This window comes from Desmodus rotundus, chromosome 9 (genome assembly GCF_022682495.2).
Source record: "Desmodus rotundus isolate HL8 chromosome 9, HLdesRot8A.1, whole genome shotgun sequence".
NCBI lineage: Eukaryota > Metazoa > Chordata > Mammalia > Chiroptera > Phyllostomidae > Desmodus > Desmodus rotundus.
Window position 1 is genome coordinate 49,676,285 of NC_071395.1, and position 17,972 is coordinate 49,694,256.

The 17,972-nt window shown below is 57.1% G+C and overlaps 1 protein-coding gene across 2 annotated transcripts; it reads right to left on the minus strand.

The window, feature by feature from the left end:
- Nucleotides 1–1,697: 1,697 nt before the first annotated feature.
- On the minus strand, nt 1,698–16,589 carry ATP13A1 (ATPase 13A1). Of its 2 annotated transcripts, none has more exons than XM_045195817.2 (26): nt 15,804–16,589; nt 13,749–13,838; nt 13,453–13,643; nt 11,842–11,914; nt 11,504–11,659; nt 11,352–11,421; nt 11,169–11,275; nt 10,517–10,646; nt 10,347–10,402; nt 9,677–9,803; nt 9,464–9,601; nt 9,268–9,388; nt 8,741–8,898; nt 8,215–8,390; nt 8,026–8,127; nt 6,983–7,108; nt 6,283–6,391; nt 4,675–4,874; nt 4,503–4,599; nt 3,676–3,836; nt 3,492–3,606; nt 3,213–3,409; nt 2,650–2,792; nt 2,335–2,446; nt 2,106–2,249; nt 1,698–2,024 (listed from the first exon to the last, which is right to left on the minus strand). In XM_045195817.2, exons 1-26 carry the CDS (start codon nt 16,350–16,352, stop codon nt 1,914–1,916), a joined length of 3,759 nt encoding a protein of 1,252 aa, XP_045051752.2. In that variant the 5' UTR covers nt 16,353–16,589; the 3' UTR covers nt 1,698–1,913. The 2 variants fall into 2 exon arrangements, with proteins under 2 accessions (XP_045051752.2, XP_024416639.3); XM_024560871.4 differs by having other exon boundaries at nt 8,026–8,136; nt 15,804–16,588.
- Between the last annotated feature and the right edge of the window lie 1,383 nt (nt 16,590–17,972).

Consider the following 17,972-nt stretch of genomic DNA (forward strand, 5'->3'; position numbering starts at 1 on the left):
AGTTTATCACCCTAAACCCGCCCTTGCCCCAGGCCACGCCCCCAAGGCCCAGAAGCAGAGAGCACGGAGAGCAGAGATGCTGCAGGGCCAGTGTCTCCTGGGCGATCACCCCAGCCGGAAAAGCCCCAGCCAAGGACACTCCAGAACCCCATCCCGGCCAGGGTTCTCCTACCCAGCTCTTTGCATGGCCCCAAAGCCCCCGTACACTCACCCAGGAGCAACCCCAGAGTCCGCCTGTTTCCCACCCTTCAACATCCAGTGAACAGCCAGCCTCTCTTGGACCCCTGAACCTATCCCAGCCTGGCCACAGACATGGAGCCCCTTGTAGAGGCCTGCAGTCCTGTCCAATTACAGCGGAATCCAAAGTTCCCTAATGCCTGGGGGACTCCCAGTGGCCTTCAAAAGCTAGATCAGGCTCTTGAGGTCCTATTATAGTGTTAGCCAGAAGGGCCCCTGGCGCTTCTCAGGCATGGGGCAGGGTGGCACGGGGACCCTGCCCTGAGCCCCCAGAGAAGCATCCCTGGCAAACCCAAGCCCAGAGTGCTCCCCGCTGAGTCGTCTCGAATTGTCTCAGGGACTGGCGTCCCTCTGCATCGCACATGACCATAGCACCCCTCTGCAGGCTGGGGCCTGGGGCCACTGCTCTGGAGACCTTGGCCAGTCCTGCTCATGGGATGCTCGCAGGTGTTCACAGCCATCCTGGCCCCTTCCCGAGGGCTCCTTGGACTGCAGGCAACACTCCGCTGACTGGGGAAGCCAGACAGCGGTGGGCTGCTGAGGGTGACCAACGGGGCAGGGCCGGGAAGACTGAGAATCCCCTAATGAGCACTGGTGGGGAGAAGGTCCCCAGAAGTCTGGGCCTAGGTCCCCTGGCCTGTGGTTGTCACATGCAGCTTGTCAAAGTTGTAAACATGCACCCACATTCTTCACTCCATAGAATTCCTGGCTGTAAATGAAGACTTCATGTTTGTAACTTTGCTTCCTAAAGTTTTTTGCTGTGGAGAAGGCATGTCACCAGCTGGCTCTGACTCTCACCTCTCATGTGGCATGCCCACTCTGGCGTCCCTGAGTTGCGGTGAGTGCCCTTTGAAAGGAAGGAGTGTCGCCCTGGCCAGGTGGCTCAGTTGGCTGGAGCACGTTTGATCCCTGGTCAGGGCACCTATCTAGGTTGTGGGTCTGAGTTCCAGTCACCAGTGGGGTGCATATGGAAGGCAACCAATCGAAGATTCTCACCTTGATGGCTCTCTTCCCGCCCCACCTTTTCCTCTCTCTTTAAAATCAATAAAAACCTAGCCTCAGGTGAGGATTACAAAAACAAACAAACAAAAGAACAGGACGGAGTGTCAGTATGAGGGCAGTGCCAGGGTGGTGGTGGTGGTGAGTGCAGTGGTGGCGGAGGCACGCTGTTATTTTGCATATTACTGAAAAGGGAAAAATGCCATAGACCCTAAGGCTCCCCCAGTGCCCGAGGGGTCAAAATACGAAGCTGAGACCACAGAAATATGGGAGTGCTGTTCAACCAGGAACGATGCAGAGTTCTCTGTGCTGGAAGCTCAGACCATCCAAGCACTGGCCGAGGCAGAGGGTGTCGTTAACAACCTCACACAGCCCTCTGGGAGGGTACCAGGATCTTCCTTGGTGAACACCCAGCCTCCCACTGACACCTTGTGTGGTACACACAGATGTGGAGACAGGGCTTCTTAAAACTGTGGATGCTGCTTTATTTACCAAAGGTGCTGGTTGGGGGCTGGTTCTGCCAGCCAGACCAGCAGACTGGGTTGTGTGGGGGGTCCCAGCTCAGTCTTGGTGGGCAAGGCTGGGCCGGCCTTGCCACGGGGGCAGTGTTCCCTTCTGGGGCCCACATGGGGCTCCTGGCGGTAGCAGGGTGGGCAGTGGGTGCTGGCACTGCCATCTCAGGAAGGCACTTTCAGCTTCGGGGTCCCCAGGCAGAACTGCAGGACACGGTCGGCCAGGAGTGCCAGGCAGAAGTCAAGGATCAGGACCTGGGCGATGACCAGCTTGAACTGCAGGGCAGGAGTGATGAGCTGGGTGTCTGCAGAGGGACCCAGGTCAAGCCCTGGGGCCCCATCCACAGGGACACTCACCTCCACAGGGATGTCCACAAGGCCAAACTGGCTGTTGAAGTCAGGTGAGGAACCGAGAAGCAGGCCCACAATGGCTAGGAGTGACACAGCCAGGCTCCACACCAAAGGCTTGTTTTCAGACAGGCTCTCCATGAAGGGTGGGCCCTATGGGGACAGAGAGAAGAAAAGCTGTATGCTGTGGGGGGCGGGTGGGTGGGCAGGGCATACCTAGGCTAGGGCTGGACCTCACCTTGTAGTTGATGGCAAAGGTGGCCATCTGCATGGCCATGGCCATGATGTATACAGTGCTGTTGACCAGGCTCGGCTCAAACTCCTTGTACAGGTCCACAAACTGTTCCTGCCTGCAGGATGTGTGGGCGTCAGGGCCTTTCTGTTGCTCCCACTGCCCCTGCCCTCAGCCAGGGCTCTGCCTGACCCTGGCCGCCCCAGGCCAACGCCCGCACCTGCATCCTCCTCCCACCTCCCATCACAAGGGATGCTGCCTCCTCCGGGTGCCCTTGCTAGGGTGCAACCTCTGTGCACCCGCTGCTAGGGTGGCACTTACTTTTCAGGGCTCCGGGCCTGGGCCTCACTGTACAGGTACACAAGACTTAGGAAGTGCACACAAAACTGGAGCAGGACCGTGAGGATGGTGTACAGGTTGAAGATGTTGGGCAGGGGCCGCTCTCGGGACAGGGTCTTGAGGGGCTGCAGTGGTGGGCAGCGGTGTGGTGAGGAGACGGGAGAGTGTCAAAGCCCAGAATGCTCTGGGCCACCCAGCCACCACGTCTCCTGCAGACCCAGTACATTCTGGGCCCATGGGTTGGTAACAGCCTCCAGAGCCCTGCTTGCCCATGTACAATATTGGGGCCCTAGCTGTGCTACTCTGAAGTCTCAGTGGGCTCCCCTCTGCACCCCCATCTGTAACGTGGGGACAACTCCCACCCTGAGGGCTGCTGAGGTGAAAAAAGACGACATCTGGCAGCACCTCTAGCAGCCTGTCTTGCCAGGCCCGAGTGTCCCTTGCCATGAATCCACGAAGCCTCCAGGGCAGGTGCTGTGGCCCAGAAGCAGAGGGTGCCCTCACATGGGGCAGGAACCATTGTTTTGCCTGGGATCCCAGCCCACCTTGGAGCGGGAGATGAAGAGGAAGCAGCCGGCCAGCAGCAGCCCCTGTAGTGTGGCCTGGAAGTCGCTGAACTTGACGCCCTCCAGGTAGAGGACACTCTGACTGTAGGCCAGGATGAGGGCATTGAGGGCCAGGATCTTGAACATCTGCAGTGTGGTCACGAGCGTGCATCGGCCCTGCTTGATCACGTGGCAGACTGTGGGAGGAGGAGGGTGGTAGATGTGGGCATGGGTGCCATGCAGGGTCAGCAGGGGGACAAGACAAGTAGTGGGACTCACTGCACTGAATAGACGAGAGCTTGGAGGTGAAGGGCGCTGCGATGCTGGCATCCCCCAGCTTCACAATGGGTGTGCTCTCATCCTCCAGGTCCCGCAGCACCTGGCTCAGGCGGTCCTGTGGGGTGGGTGGCAGTGGGTGAGGTATGGCCACAAGGGGGAGCCGGCGACCCCTCCCGAGACTCACCCTCTGAGAGGTGGGCTGCTCCTCAGGGGGTGGGAGCCCCAACCTCTGCTTGGCTGCCCTGGAGGTGGCCCTGATGCTACTGTTGCTCAGGACAGGGCTGTCTCGGGGCCGCCGCCTCCGCTCGACAACCCGCTCTGGGGCATTGGCCAGGAGTGCCACACCTGAGGGGTGGGGAGATGTATGTGTTAGGGTCCAGGGGAGCCCACTGGCCCCAGGCCAGAGCTGGGTGTCTACTCAATGCCAAGATGGAGCCACAGGCTTTGGAGCCAAACCTCCCACCAAGGAGTACCTCAGACAGCATTTATCTTACTCACTATAAACTGCTTAAAAATAAAAAAAACCCAAAAGCCCCCCAAACCCCCAATACTAAATGGGTCAAGACTAACTGAATTCCAAAGAAGTTTACTGCCAAGGATCATAGTTTTAACAGGTAAATAACACTTGGTAAATGTTCTAGTTGGCAAGTAACTGTATTGTCAATAGAGATTCCAGGCTGTGAACCGCTGGCAAACGCTTCAGCTCCAGTTAGTTGTCTGTTCCCACTCGTCCCATCTCTCCCTGGCCTCTGTGCCCACATGGTGCCCAAGGTGCCTGAGCATACCAATTTGCACGTGCCCTGCAGAGCTTCCCTGGCTCCCTAAACTTTCCCCATAGCTGTGGTCGCCCCTGCCACACTGTTCCTTCCTTCCCCTGTAGACCCTTGGCTCCCTGACCCTATCAGCCCAGCCCTATCCACTGCTTCCTCATGCTTGGGGAGGTGCCCTTTATGCTGAGCCCTTGTCGGCAGAACAGTGAAGGAAGGAATAGCCCCTGCCCATGTGGCTCACCCACGTCGGCATGCTTCAGGGCACCCACGTCATTGGTACCGTCCCCACACATCAGGGTCACGTAGCCCAGCTCCTTCAGGCTGGTGATAACAAACTCCTGTGTGGGCAAAGGACCAAGTGAGCGCTGTGTGCTGCCTTAAGGCCTTGCCTGCCCCGTCACCCGTGTACTCACCTTCTGTTTAGGGGCCACGCGGGCGAACACCTGCACGTGGGGGATGAGGTGCAGCAGCTGCTCAGGATCCTCGGCCTGCAGGTGGGCCAAGCCATCGCCCGTGAGGCACAGGGCATGCTCCTGGGCCAGTGTCTTTGGGGAGCCTCGGGCCAGGGGTAGCACAATGCTGCCGTCGATGGAGCACCACTCACAGGCTCGACCTGCAGGGCCGGTGCCCGGGGTCAGGGACGGGGCTCAGACACAAGGCAGGCCCCTCATGCGGACTCCACATGCCTGGCCCCAGTCTCTTTTCTCTGGAGCGCCACCTCGACCCCTGCACCTGTCCTCACCTCTCCCAAGCCTCACCTACACCAACCTGTGCCCTGGCCACTGAATGCCCTACAGAGGTTGTTCAGAACACTCCAGTACAGATGGGAGGTCCCAGAACCCAGGGCCTGAGACCATGTGAAGGGGCCAGATTCCAACCCAGGCATACTCCACACTTGTTAATTAGCTCCACCCTCATGGCCTTCCTAGAACCCCACTCTCTCAGGGCTGGGGAACCTCAAGTCACTTCCTCTAGCCAGACACTTGCTATCAACTTCCTCTTTCCAGATGGCTGGCCTCTCGTCCTCCTGGCACTGGGTGGCTCACCCTGAACTGTCCTGGCTGGGCAGGAAACCTCCGACTTTTGTTGCCCTTTTGTTGAAGCAGCTTCACTTGCCAATCAACAGCCCTAACAGCCGCCGCTCTGGACCACCTGCCCACAATCCCTGCCCTGTCAAGAGCCTGGTGACAGGAGGTGAATGGAGCCCTGGGACCAGCAGTGCAGACTGGGAGCAAGGCCAGGAGGTTCCAGAAGCCAACCTGGCGGGGCCTTACCAACACCCTCCCCTGGCCTGTAGCCCTGTGACACCCTGGTGCATGCTATCCCTTAGCCAGGTCCTGCCCTGGGCACCATCCTTCAGCGTCTGATAGACCCCACCCCACCGGCCAGAAAGTGCTGGCGCTGGATTTGTTCCTCGACTGGCCTGACTCTGGGGTACTACTTGCAGCCAACTGAGCGACCAGGTTTTGGTTTCTCAGGAGTGGCCAGTGGCTGTAGTCAGGCCGTCCAGGTTCGAATGCTTAGTCACAGTGGCATCAAATGACCTGAGTGGGCGGGTTCACCTCTCTCTATTTCCTGGTCTATAAGGCTGGGTGCCAACAGCTGCCCCAGACGGCTCCTTCCTACATGGCAGGGGGATGGCAAGCCCTCCTGTGCATGGTGAAGGTACCATGTGGAAGCGGGACACAGGCCCTCTGCCCAGGGCCTGGCCATGCTGAGCACCAGCAGCCTGTCACGTCTGAGGAAGATGTGACAACAGGAAATGTGGGATGGCACAACTATAGTCAACTGCCTCGAGATTTTAAGTCACCACTGATCCAGAGCCAGTGACTACCCTCACGAGCATGGAGGTCCTTGGCCAGACGGCCTAAGGAGCAGAGCTGTGATCCACAGGCCTGTGTCACACTGCTGCCACCATTACAGGCACTCAATGACACTGGGCGTGCTCAGGCCTGGCAACCCAGGAGCCGTTCTGGGTTGGGTTCGCGATCCCCCCAGCCCCCAGCCACTCAGGGTCTCACCTTTCTCTGAGGGAGGCTGCAGGATCAGTGTGCGTGCCTTTTCAATGAAGTGTAGCTCCTGGGCTACGTGGCAGGCAGTGAGCGGGTTGTCACCCGTGATCATGACCACCTAGGGAGAGGGGCGGAGGCTCAGTGGGGCAGAACTTCAGCCTGGAGAGTTGGTGCCTCAGTCCCCTCTAAGGAAGGCCACAGAGGGAGGTCCTGGGCTTCCAAGACCACAATGTACCCCCACCTGGCTACGTTTTATAAAAATGATACGTATACGTGTGTCTTTCTGAGAATACCCGTACCTTTCCTTGCAGTGTAGACTACGAGTCAGCTTTTGGTGTGGACCTTTTTGGACTGGTGAGGGCCCAGGAGGTTGTGTGTAGGGTGGGTGGGGACATTCTCTGGGACTGCCCACTTATCTCCCACACTCTACACTGCATCCTGAGTCCCAAACTAGATGCCACAAACCACCAGGGTGAAGAGACTAAAGACGCTGAGACAGACAGACAGACGTGAGCTGTCTGGGTATTGCTTCCACAGCCCTACCTGGCCTCAGCCTCCCATGGATGTTGTGGGCCCAAGGAAGCACCCACTTGCCCTACTGAGGGTGGAAGTGTCCTCTGCTGTCACAATCTCTTGTCTGCAAGGAAGAGCCAAGACCCACCGCCCACCTGACTGAGGGGCCTGGCTGGGAGGGGTCCTGCAGCCATACCCGGTGGGAGGCATTCTGGATCTCCCGGATCACAGCCTTGGAATCAGCTTTGAGTGGGCAGGAGACCACGATGAAGCCGACAAATTTGAGGTTGCACTCCAAGGCCTCCCGCTTGACCTCCCGGGCCTGTGGACAAACATGGGGGGCTCTCATAATTGTGACCTGTCTCTCCACACTTCCTGGGCTCCAACAGTGTGCTGGTGGAGAGGTCAGAGAAGGGCCTGAGGGGCCTGGCAACGGGTGGGTGGTCCCTGTCTCCAATGGCACTTCTGTTTCCAGGTGTGGACATGGCATGTCGTCACAGAGGCCTTGTGTCTCGGCTTCTGTCAGTAACTCTTCTTTGTTAACCACCTAGCATGTGCTCACCCTCTGCCTCATCCCAGAAACCAAAAACGCCTGCCCTCCTGAAGCCTGTCTCTCGGGGCAGGAGTGCAGTAAATAAACCACAGAATCAGAGTGCTGAGTGCCACGAGGCAGACGAAGGCAGTGGAACAGGGCAGGCAGGGTCAGGGGTGGCGCCGAGCAGGAGTGGTTATGTGATCAGGCATTTGTTCTGGAAGGATCTCTTGGCCACTGGGTTCAGTTGGCCTGGATGAAGGTCAAGGTGGAAGCAGGTAAAGGAGTGCTGACAGTGGAGGTTGGAGAAGAGTGGATGGCATGCGGTGGTACAACCAAGAACTGGGGATGTCCCCAAACCATGCAGGAACCAGGTGGCTAGGCTGGGCAGGGGCAGAGATAGACTGAACAGTAATCCAAGCTGTCTTCTGATGTTTCCTGAGGGTGAGTAAGGACCCCTCGGTGTGGGGATAGGAGGCTGGGGGGAGGCAGCCCTAGGCTCCGGGACAGGATGGGGTCCCATGGAGGCAGGGCACCACAGAGGGGAAGGGCCAGAGGACTGAGTGCCACCTGGAGTCTCCAAAGGTAGAGATCGGGGAGGAGGAAGGCGAAACCATGCCTGCTTACAGGGACGCTGAGAGGGTACAAGGAGACGCGGCTGTAATGGAGGTAGGAGAGGCCGGCGGGTGGGCAGCCTGGGCCCTTACCTGCTGGTGGGTGAGGTGCCCCAGCTCCTTGTACCCCAGAGCCAGCACACGGGCTCCTTCCCGGGAAATCTCCGTGTGGATGTGGTGATAGTTGGGTGGGCACTGGGAGAACTGTAGGGAATGCAGGGGGATGTCACCGACCACCTTGCATTGACCCCCCCCCACCGCCGAACCCCGGGCTCAGCTCACCATGGTGTGCAGGGTTTCAGGGGCCCCCTTCACAGCCGCGATGTAGCAGAGGTCCGTGGAGCCCAGCTTCTCGTAGGAGGCGAGCACGGACATTCGCTTTAGGGCACTGGCAAAATGAAAGCGCTGGTGAATTTTCAGCCCCTGAGTTTTAATACTTCGGGGGAATACTTTCTCATCTGGAAACAAATAAGTACGAGTCCTGAGGGCCTTCGCTCCAAAGAGGCAGCCAGGCCCCCCCCACCTGTCCCTCCTTCCTCCCACCCCCGTCCCCAGACCCGGGGCCTATGGGCTCCTGGCTCCAGGGAGTCAGAGCTGAGAGACCAGGGCTTGGAGGACCCTGCCCTGTAGCTTTGGGTGGGGTGGGTTCCAACCCAGGGGACACCCAAAGGGGTGGCAGGTCCCAGGTCAGAGGTGCCTCCATCCACCCGCCAGTCTGACTGGATCCACAGTTGTCTCTGAAGGGTCAGTCTTGTTGGCCCAGGGGGTGATAGCTGTCTGCACTGGGCCCGAGACTGCAGCCCCTCACCTTTGGTCAGTGTCCAGTCCACAGCTGTCAGCATGGCCTTCTCCAGGGGGTCACCCACCAAGGTGCCATCGTCCAGCTGCATCAGGGAGTGACATGAGGCCAGGGCCCGGTGTGTTTCCACGGGGATGTTGGACACAGGTGTCACCTCCTTTCCATCTCTGCAAGGGGAACAGCTGGTTACAGGGTGGAAGGACCCCTGGGAACTCCCAGCCAGGAGGAGGGATGAGCCCCCATATTCCGTGCCGGTCACTTCAGGGGCAGTAGGGTGTCATTTGGACCTTGTGACACCTTTACTTTTCTGATGGATGCCCCTACATGTTGTGTAGCTGCTCGCTCGAAGCTCAGGGTGACTCGCAGCTGTCACTCACTGAGACTGCACAGGAAGCCCCGTACATCAGACCCCTGCAGTAGGCCCTCTGACAGGGCCTCACTTTGGGGGCATGGGTGGGCAGCTGCCAGGCCCTTGAGATCCCAGAAAGCCTCCTGCTGCTGGCTGGGCACCTCTTGGCCTAGGCCTCCACGCTCACCTGAGCCCAGCCACACCTCGCACCACCAGGCTGTCGCTGGTCAAGGTCCCTGTCTTGTCGAAGCAGCACACCTCCACTTTGCCAGCAAAGGGGATCCGGAAGGGCTCTGTACAGTACATATCTGGGAGGGGAAGCCAGGGTCAGGGTCCTGCCAGGCCCCAGCCCTTGGTGCCCCAGCCCTGCTCCAGGCACTCACAGAGTTTGGCCAGGGCAATGAGGGAAGTGTTGACAGCCAGAGACAGCTCGATGGGCAGCTCGGGGGGCACAACGGATGTGAGGATCAGTGTGCATTCCAGAAACAGCTTGTAGCGGTTCCGGCTGGGATCCTTGGTGCCTGAGGAGACAGGGCCTGCCAGCCTGGGGTGATGGGCATGGGACCCAACAATCTGGTGGGGAACGTGGCACTTACCTTCAATCCACACGTAGGCGGCTGCCGCGATGGCGAAGACAAGGAGAAAGAGGATGAAGACGAAGGTCTCCAGGTTGTTGGCGGTAACTCTTTTGACCCCAAAGAGGATTGTGCGCAGCAGCTTGCCCTGGAAGGACAGAGTCAGAGGCCCTTCCTGGGGGGTGGGGTTGGGGGTGGGCTCCCCTCACCTGAGGGCATCAGAAGCAGGTCCACCCACAGCTAGGGATCCACCAGTGAACCCTGCAATCCACCACACAAATGCCCCAGGGACCACATGGCCACATGGGTGGCTGCAACTCAGCCAAGAGCTATGGAGACCAGTGGCCAAGGCCTGGGGGTGGGAGAAGGAAGTGGCTGAGATGGGGGCAGAAGTTTCTGGAAGGAGGTCTGGCTATCACCTCTACCAGTCAGTGTTTTTGTTGCTTTAATGAGTTCATAGGCTCAACTCTGTTCATGACCCGAAAACATGTGGTAATAGCTGGTCCGCTGTCCATTCCCCACCAGACCCTCAGCAGGTTTTGGACTCGTCTCCACATGGCCTCTGGCCCGGTGCCTGCTGTCAGAGTGAGCCTGTCGGGTGAACGTTCTGGGGTCTAAAAGGGTCACAGTCTCAAGTGTCCACCACCTGCCGTGGAGCCCATCTTCTCCAGAGCCAGGCAAGATGACCTACCTGAGATGTGTTGAATCCAGTCCTGAGGACGAAGGCTACACACCCACTGTCGACCGCTGTGGAAACAAGCAGAGCCAGTGTCTCTGTGTCTGTCCAGACTCCCTCAAGGCCAAGCAGACATGGAGGGGTGGTGGGGCCAGGACACCCCCAGAAACCCCCAAGGCACCTACGCTTCAGGCCTGTGGTGGCCTTCTGCGGGGGGATGTGCTGCACCACCTTAGTGCCCCCGAAGATGACGTGGAGCCGGGAGTCAGCCTGTAGGTCCAGCACCCGGTCGGGGCTGAGGTCTTCAATGGGCTCCTGGGGAGGACAGTGAAGCCGATGGTTGGTCCCACCCCAGCCCCCTCCTCCACCCTGTCTCTGAAGAGCTGGGCCCAGGGCTGGAAGAGCCCTCCCGCTCCTCACAGGGCTCGCTGCCTGGCTCAGTGGATCTCAGCAGGGACAGAGGTCATACCCTGTCTTCTTGCCACTAGCATGTACCTTGACTCCCTGTGACCCTGTACCTGTCCTCTCCCAGAACTCACTCTCTCCTCCTTTCTCTCAGTGCCCCTCAGTCTGTTATCTTGGGATACCCAGATGCCCCCAGTGCTCTAGGACTCTCATCTGCTCTCCCTGTCACCACCCAGCTTCCCAGCTTCCATCCGCCAAGGCATGGAGACCTGGCAGCTCTGTCCAGATGCTGCACCCACAGCCTCCTGGGCCAGGATTCCCCCTCTCCCCTAAGTGCGTCCGGGCAGCATTCCAACACTTCCTGGCCGGTGGCCCCTCCATGAATGGGTCAGCCAGACACCTGAGTGGACTGAGGATTCCCCTTCCCCGCACCTTCATCTGTGGCACCGACTCCCCTGTGAGCATGGCCTCGTCCACGATGCAGCGGCCCCGAAGCAAGAGCACGTCACATGGCACCAAGTTATCCTGTGGTGAGCGACCTGCGGGGTACCGCCAGAGGGTGAGGCAGAAGCCAAGGCTAAGCTGCCACCGGGAAAGAGCAGACCTGAGCCTCACCAATGGAGACAATGTCCCCGGGCACAATCTCGTCGCTGGCGATGGGCCTCCACTTGCGGCTTCGGTAGACCTGTGAGGGGTGGTGCATGGTCAGCTCTGCGAACGCACTTGTGCTGGGCCCACTAAGACCTCAGGGACCCTGCTGGCCACACCTGGATTGTGTGGGGCTTGTTGCCCATCTTCCGGATCTCAGACATGTTGCGCATCTGCTGCTGCACCAGGGAGGCCTCGAAGGCCACCAGCATGGAGAGTGTGAAGACGCTGTAGTACCAGTACTCATCCAGGCACCAGAGTCCCACGCAGAACACCTGCCCGGGAACGCAATGAGGGAACGCCTGCTGAGAACTGGACCTATACCGAGGGCCATTCCACCCACGGACTCTGACCCCCAAGGACAAGGTTTTTGGGTTTGGAATTGAACACGTGTCACTCTGGCTATGAAAGTCCTAAAGAATGGGGCGGGGGAGAAGGGCTGGAGCTTCTATTTTACCTGGAACACAAAGAAAGGCGCTGTGGCTCTCTCCTTGAACAGCTCTGAAAAGTCGGGCACCACCATCTCTGCCCTGCAAGAAACCAGACCTCAGGCCTTATTTGTGCTGGGAGGCCTTGGGAGGCCCCACCCTGATACCTCCACCTGGGGGCACTATAGGCTTCTAGACAGGATGTTACATTCAGCCACGGTTCTCCTCCTGCACTGGGGAAGGCATGCTAACTGGCCCTGGCCCTCTGCTCTGCTGAACCCAGATGAAGCTTCTGAATGGCAACAAGCTTTTCAGGCAGCGACACCCCCCAACCCAAGTGGGGGCTGGTGAAATGAGAACCCATCATCTGGTTGGGAGACAAGCAAGTGGAACGACCTTTGACTGGGATGGGAGCCTTAACGCTGAAGCTGCACAGAGGAGGCCGAGCAGCCAGAGGCCTCTGAGCCCCCTGAGGCCTGAAAAACAGAGCCCGAGCCCCACCTCACTCTGAAGAGGGGAGGTCTGGAGCCAGGATTTCCCCAAAACTCCCTAAATGAAAGCTTCAGGAATGTGATGAAAGGGGGAGTGGGGGCTAAGGGTCCGGTCTGCAGCACTGTGTGCAGCGGACTCCTGGATGGGGGTGTGAGGGAAAAACACTGTGGTAACAATGAACAGAGCCCCACCCTGTACGGTGTCCTCTGCCTTAGAAGGAGCCAGGATGATGTGACGGGAGGTAGGGGGAAGAGATGGGAACTGGTCAACATTTCTTATAAATCTTCCTATTAGACTGATGGTTATGATAAACAATTAAGGCCAGAAAGAATTCCCTAGAGGTTCTGCGGGTCATGGGGATGACTGCCACGGTGGCCAGGACAGGGGCTCAGAAGTCCAGCTGTGCCCTCGCCCAGGCTCACGTCGCTGCTGGCAGCCGTGGTGAAGATTAAAGGAGAAAGTGCACACGCAGTGCCTGCCGTTCTGCCTGATACAGCTAAGAGCTATCCCGTTCACCGACTTCTTTATCACCATTCTTTAAGTGCTGGGATAGAACCGACATTTAAAGAAAGATTTTTTTTCTCTTAAATAACTTCAAAATTATCATTATTTTTAATTTATTGGTTTTAAAGGGGGGAGGGGAAAAAAACACCGATTTGTTGCTCCACTTATTTATGCATTCACTGGTTGATTCTTGTCTGCACCCTGACCGGGGACTGAACCGCACCTTGGTGTATTGAGACGATGCTCTAACCAACTGAGCTATCTGGGCAGGGCAAAGAAAGAATTTACAATGAAGACGGGAATTACAAAACCAAGACAAGGACCCACAGCCCACTCTTGTATGTCATGGGCCAGGCTCCCCAGGGAGGGTTCCTGGCCGAGAGCCCTCCATGAGATTCCTGTCAGTGGGCAAATTCAGGGGAGACTAGACTAGAGCGCACTGCCCTAGGGACACTACTTTCACCTGAGATGTTTTGTTGGAACAGTAAACTCTTCCCTCTCCCTCCTTAGGCCCTCCAACCCAGGAGTGCGAAGGGGCAGAAATAGGAAAGGGGCCACTGGCCTCCAAGACAGTGCAACGCCTGTGCTCACTGGCCGAGGCCTGGACCTGTTAGCAGCGGGGGCACAGGGATGTCAGGACTCACTTGTTACTCCCAAACTTCTTCTCAGCTGCGCGGATCTCCGCGTCTTCCTGGAAGCCCCTGCAGCTCTGGTAGTAAGAGAATGAATTTCGCACAGGAAAGGCCACGGGGAGGAAGCGCTTCTTCTCCTGAGCGTCATAGGAATACTTGATCTTCTGGAATTCGAAGGACAACACCTCCCGCCCGTCCTCACCCTGTGGAAGAAGGCCTGTCTGTGGTGGAGGTGCCTGACTTGGGAGGTCAGTGCGTGGGAATCTCACCCAAGTCCCGCACTGGGCTGCCTGTTAGGTGGTCCCTACCTCATCTCGGTGCAGGGCCACGAGCTCAGTGGAACCATTGTTGGGGGTCGGGACCACCTTCACGAAGGTCGCTTTGCTGGGATCGTACTCCTGCGAGAGGCAAAGCAATGTTGCCGAGCCCTTCTCAACCCCCACTGCAGGAAGAATGCTGCGCAGCACGAGGAGCAACCCTTGATCCATGTGAACCCAGCCCTGTCAAAGCTCCCTTGGTCTACTGATGCTTGGCTTCCTCCCCCAACCCCATTACTACATTACTATTCTTGCTGCGTCCTCCAGCAAGGAGGAGCGACGAGGCCTTGCTGCAGCTAAGGGGCTTGGCCTGTGCTGTTGTGTGGAACGTGTGGTCACACAGCTTTCAGGCCTTTGCTTAAACATCTTCTCAGGAGGCCCCACCTAGATGCCCCATGTGAAGTTCTGTCACCACATTCCTATCCTCGTCCCTATCCTCTCTCTATTCAGCATTGACTGCTGAGCACGAGTCTCCTCCACTAACACTGTGAAGGCAATGAATGGGTTTTGTCTGCTCTGCCCACTGCTGTTGCCTCAGCACCTAGAGGAATGGAGCTCAACGAGTGCCCCTTCAGTCACGAGCTGCCCCCCAACCCCCGCCGTTCTGCCGGTGTGGGTTTGAGGGAGGGTGTCACAGTAGTGACCAGGAAAGCGAGGCCCTGATCCCCAGAGTCTGTGGGCAATGGAAGCAGGCAGAAAATAGTAACACACATATGTAAACTCTCTGGTAGCGCCACGGAAGAAAAGCACAAAGCGCCACAGCGGCCGGCCCCACGCCCGGAGCTGTGCAGACGCCAGGTTTCTTGTCGCGATGGCGCCCTGAGGTAGGGTTCTGGCTCTCACTTTACAGACGGGGAAACTGAAACTACGGTATCTGAGATCTCTGATGCAAGCCCAGATCTCTGTCCTAACCCACAGCTGCTTAGCTCCTCCTGTTCTCCGTCCCTAGAAAGGAAGTCAAGTCACATTTTTAAGATGCAGGCCAGAAGGCAGCTGTAAGTTCAGGGGGTGTCAAACTCCCTCTACCCTCCTTCCACTTTCCTGTCCCTTGCTGGGGTCTTTCACTGTACTGACTGGCATCAACCAAGCCCCAAAGTTTGAGCGCCTCCCCTGGAATAAGCCTTGTTGGTATAAGGGGTGGGGGACGGTTACACTCAGAAGAGAAAGAGGATTCAGTCCAATTTATAAGTCAAAGATGGCGGCTCCTGCCCCTTTCTGCAGCCCCTGGTGTTGCTCCCTTTCCCTCTTCTTTCAGCAGACACCACCTGGGATCAGAGGGGAGGCTGGCCTGAGGCTGACTTCCACACCCATCGCTCCAGACCTGCGATGGGCAGGCCTAGACAGCGGTGGCGCAGTCTTGGACATCAACTGCTGACCCCAGGGCACCTCTCGCTCCTCTGCATCTTGGGGCTAAGGGCCACATTCTGACAGCAGTGCATGCCATCACCACCCTCAACTTGCAGACAGACATAAAGAGACCCCAAGCAGTCAAGTTGCTTGCTTACAAACAGCTCCTTGCTTCTCTTAAACGCTACCATTAACTGCACTTCAAGCTGGTTCTGGTCACAATACAGGAGGCCTCTGAGCAGTGGACAGCAGGGCTGATGTTCAGTTTTCAAACCAAGCTTCACAGACAGGAAACCCCACTTGGCAGGTCTAGCCTCACACGTTGAAAATCAAGGTGGGAGGCAGACGATAAGGAACATAGGACCGTTTCCAGTAGAAACAATCGAGTTCGCTAGAATGGGAGTTATCAAACAGACACGTGTTGGGTCCTGTGCCAAGCTTTTTACAGGTATTACCTTATGAAATCCGAATGACAGCACCGGGAGGAATTCCAAAGAAAGGACGTAACCTGTGCCAGGGTGGCACAGCAAGTCAGCAGTGGGACCAAAATTATGCCAGTGCTAAAGGGTATGGGGAGTCGCTGGGGACCTAAGCATGATGGGAGGCCGGGGCCGGGCTGGAGATCGATATAAACGCCGTGGCTGGGACCCGCTGCCAGACCCGACCCTGTGGGGGTCGGGCTCCTGCCCGCGCACTTACCGGGGTGCAGGTGAGCGCGCAGTGAGCGTGCACGGACCAATGCCCCGAGAGGACGGTGAGCGCGTGCGCGAGGAAGATAGTGGCAAGCACTAGCAGCGCGGCCTCGGGGATCTGCGCCCAGCTGCTGTCCCAGCCCCAGCAGCCTGCGGCCGCGGCGCCCAGCCAGGCCGGGTAGAGCAGCCCGGCGAACGGCAGCACCGTGAGGCGCCGCAACAGCGCCAGTCGCCGGCATGGCCACACGGCGGCGACCAGCTCGTCCCCGCTCGCTATGAGCGCCGGCCCGGCCGCAAGGAGCGTGCGTGGCTGCGGCACGGGACTGGGATGCCCGCCGGGCCGAGCACCACACGACCGGGCCCCGCAAGGAAGCGCGTTGCCCACCGCCGCCGCCATCTTTCCCAGAGCCGCGCTTGCTTCCGGGCAGAGGCCCCGCCTCCCATGAAAAGTTTTACTTCCGGTGACCCCTGGGAACCGCCGTGGCAGCGGAGGGTAAGAAGAGCCAGGGCAGCCTGAGGGGGTGGGTCCAGAAGTGACTAATCTGGGTGCCGCCATGACAGGCTTGGTGGGAAGGAGCAACAGGGCGCCGCCATGACAGAAAGGATCTGAAAGGGCCGGGCGGCCCTGCCACGCCGGACTGAGACCGGAAAAGACGAGGCAACGCGGGCTCGGCGCCAACACCACAACCTGAACCGGAAGCCGCCGGCCCTCTTCCGTGACTGTACGGGCATCGGCCTGTCTGGGTAATCAGTGGCGAAACCTGTACGTTACGGAGGCAAGCCCGTCAGGGAAGTGCCGGCGTTCTGGGCACTGGTCCTGGAGGCGTTGAGGATTCCGGACGTGTGGGGGCGGGGCTTGTGATGGGCGGGCCCCAAGTTCGTCACCTGGGGCTGGGAGGTCCTTCTCTTCGGGTCCTGGGCAGGGCTGGGGCGGGCGGGTTGGAGAGCTAGTACCCTGCACAACCACGCTGGACAGGAGCCATCACGTAATGGATAATTATACACACAAGAAGTTACTACTTTAACATAAAAATACTAAACATTTGTGTTTATTTGAAATGCTGTGTTATTTTGTGCTATTTCCTGTTACATAAATGCTATTTGAACAAAACCACAATAGAACTACTTAACAGTGACAATTAGTAATTTTAGCAGGATTAATTAAACAGTACATGGGAGAAGAAAGTATAACTTTTGTTATGTTTCTTTGTGTTCTCTGATAACAGCAATTTATTTGAACTACTTTTTAAAAATATTTGTTTATTTTAGAGAGAGGGGAAGGGAGGGGGAAGAGAGGGAGAGAAATATAAAACATCAGTTGGCCACCTCTTGTACATCCCCAACCAGGGACTTAGCCCAAAACCCAGGCATGTGCCCTGCCTGGGAATGGAACCAGTGGCCTTTCGGTTTGTTGGAAGACCTTCAACCTACTGGGCCACACCAGCCAGTGAGGGCTATTTGAACTACTTTTTCAACTTTTTGTTGGATATTTAAATTTCTTGGCTACATGGTGGCATATTCTTAAGATACATAAATGTTAAACTTTGTAAAAGAACTTAAGTGCAATAGGACTTAGATAATATCCTGTATTTAGTAAACTAACGATGACATTTATTTGTGTCCCATTACACAGTATAAACAAAACCTTCCCTCTCAGGGAGATTGGTTTTGAAGCATAGAGGGAATTTGAAGTTGTGAAATCAAAGCTGGATTCCGCATACATAGGACACTGAGAATGTGCTCTTTAATTTGACTGACTTCCTTTTCTGATGGCATTTTGATCTCTGAAGTGGTCTTATTTCAAAAATGAATTATTGTTATTACTTGCTCTATGAGTTTTTGTCGAACACCAAACACCTTAGTGGCAGTCAGTTAGTTCTTCCTTGTCCGGGCTCCATATTGCCTCTTCAAAAAATTTTGGGCCCTGGCTGGGTAGCTTAATGGGTTAGAGCATGGTCTGGATACACCAGGGCTGTGGGTTCCATCCCCTATCAGGGCACATGCAAGAGTCAACCAAATTAATACGTGAATGGGTAGAACAACAAATCAGTGTTTTTCTTAAAAAAAACAAACAAAACAACTTTGGAGAAGCAGTGTAAATTTCTCCATTCTATAATTGTTTTCTCCATTCTAATCTTTAAGGGAGTTCCGAATTACAGGACACTTCTCAGACTTT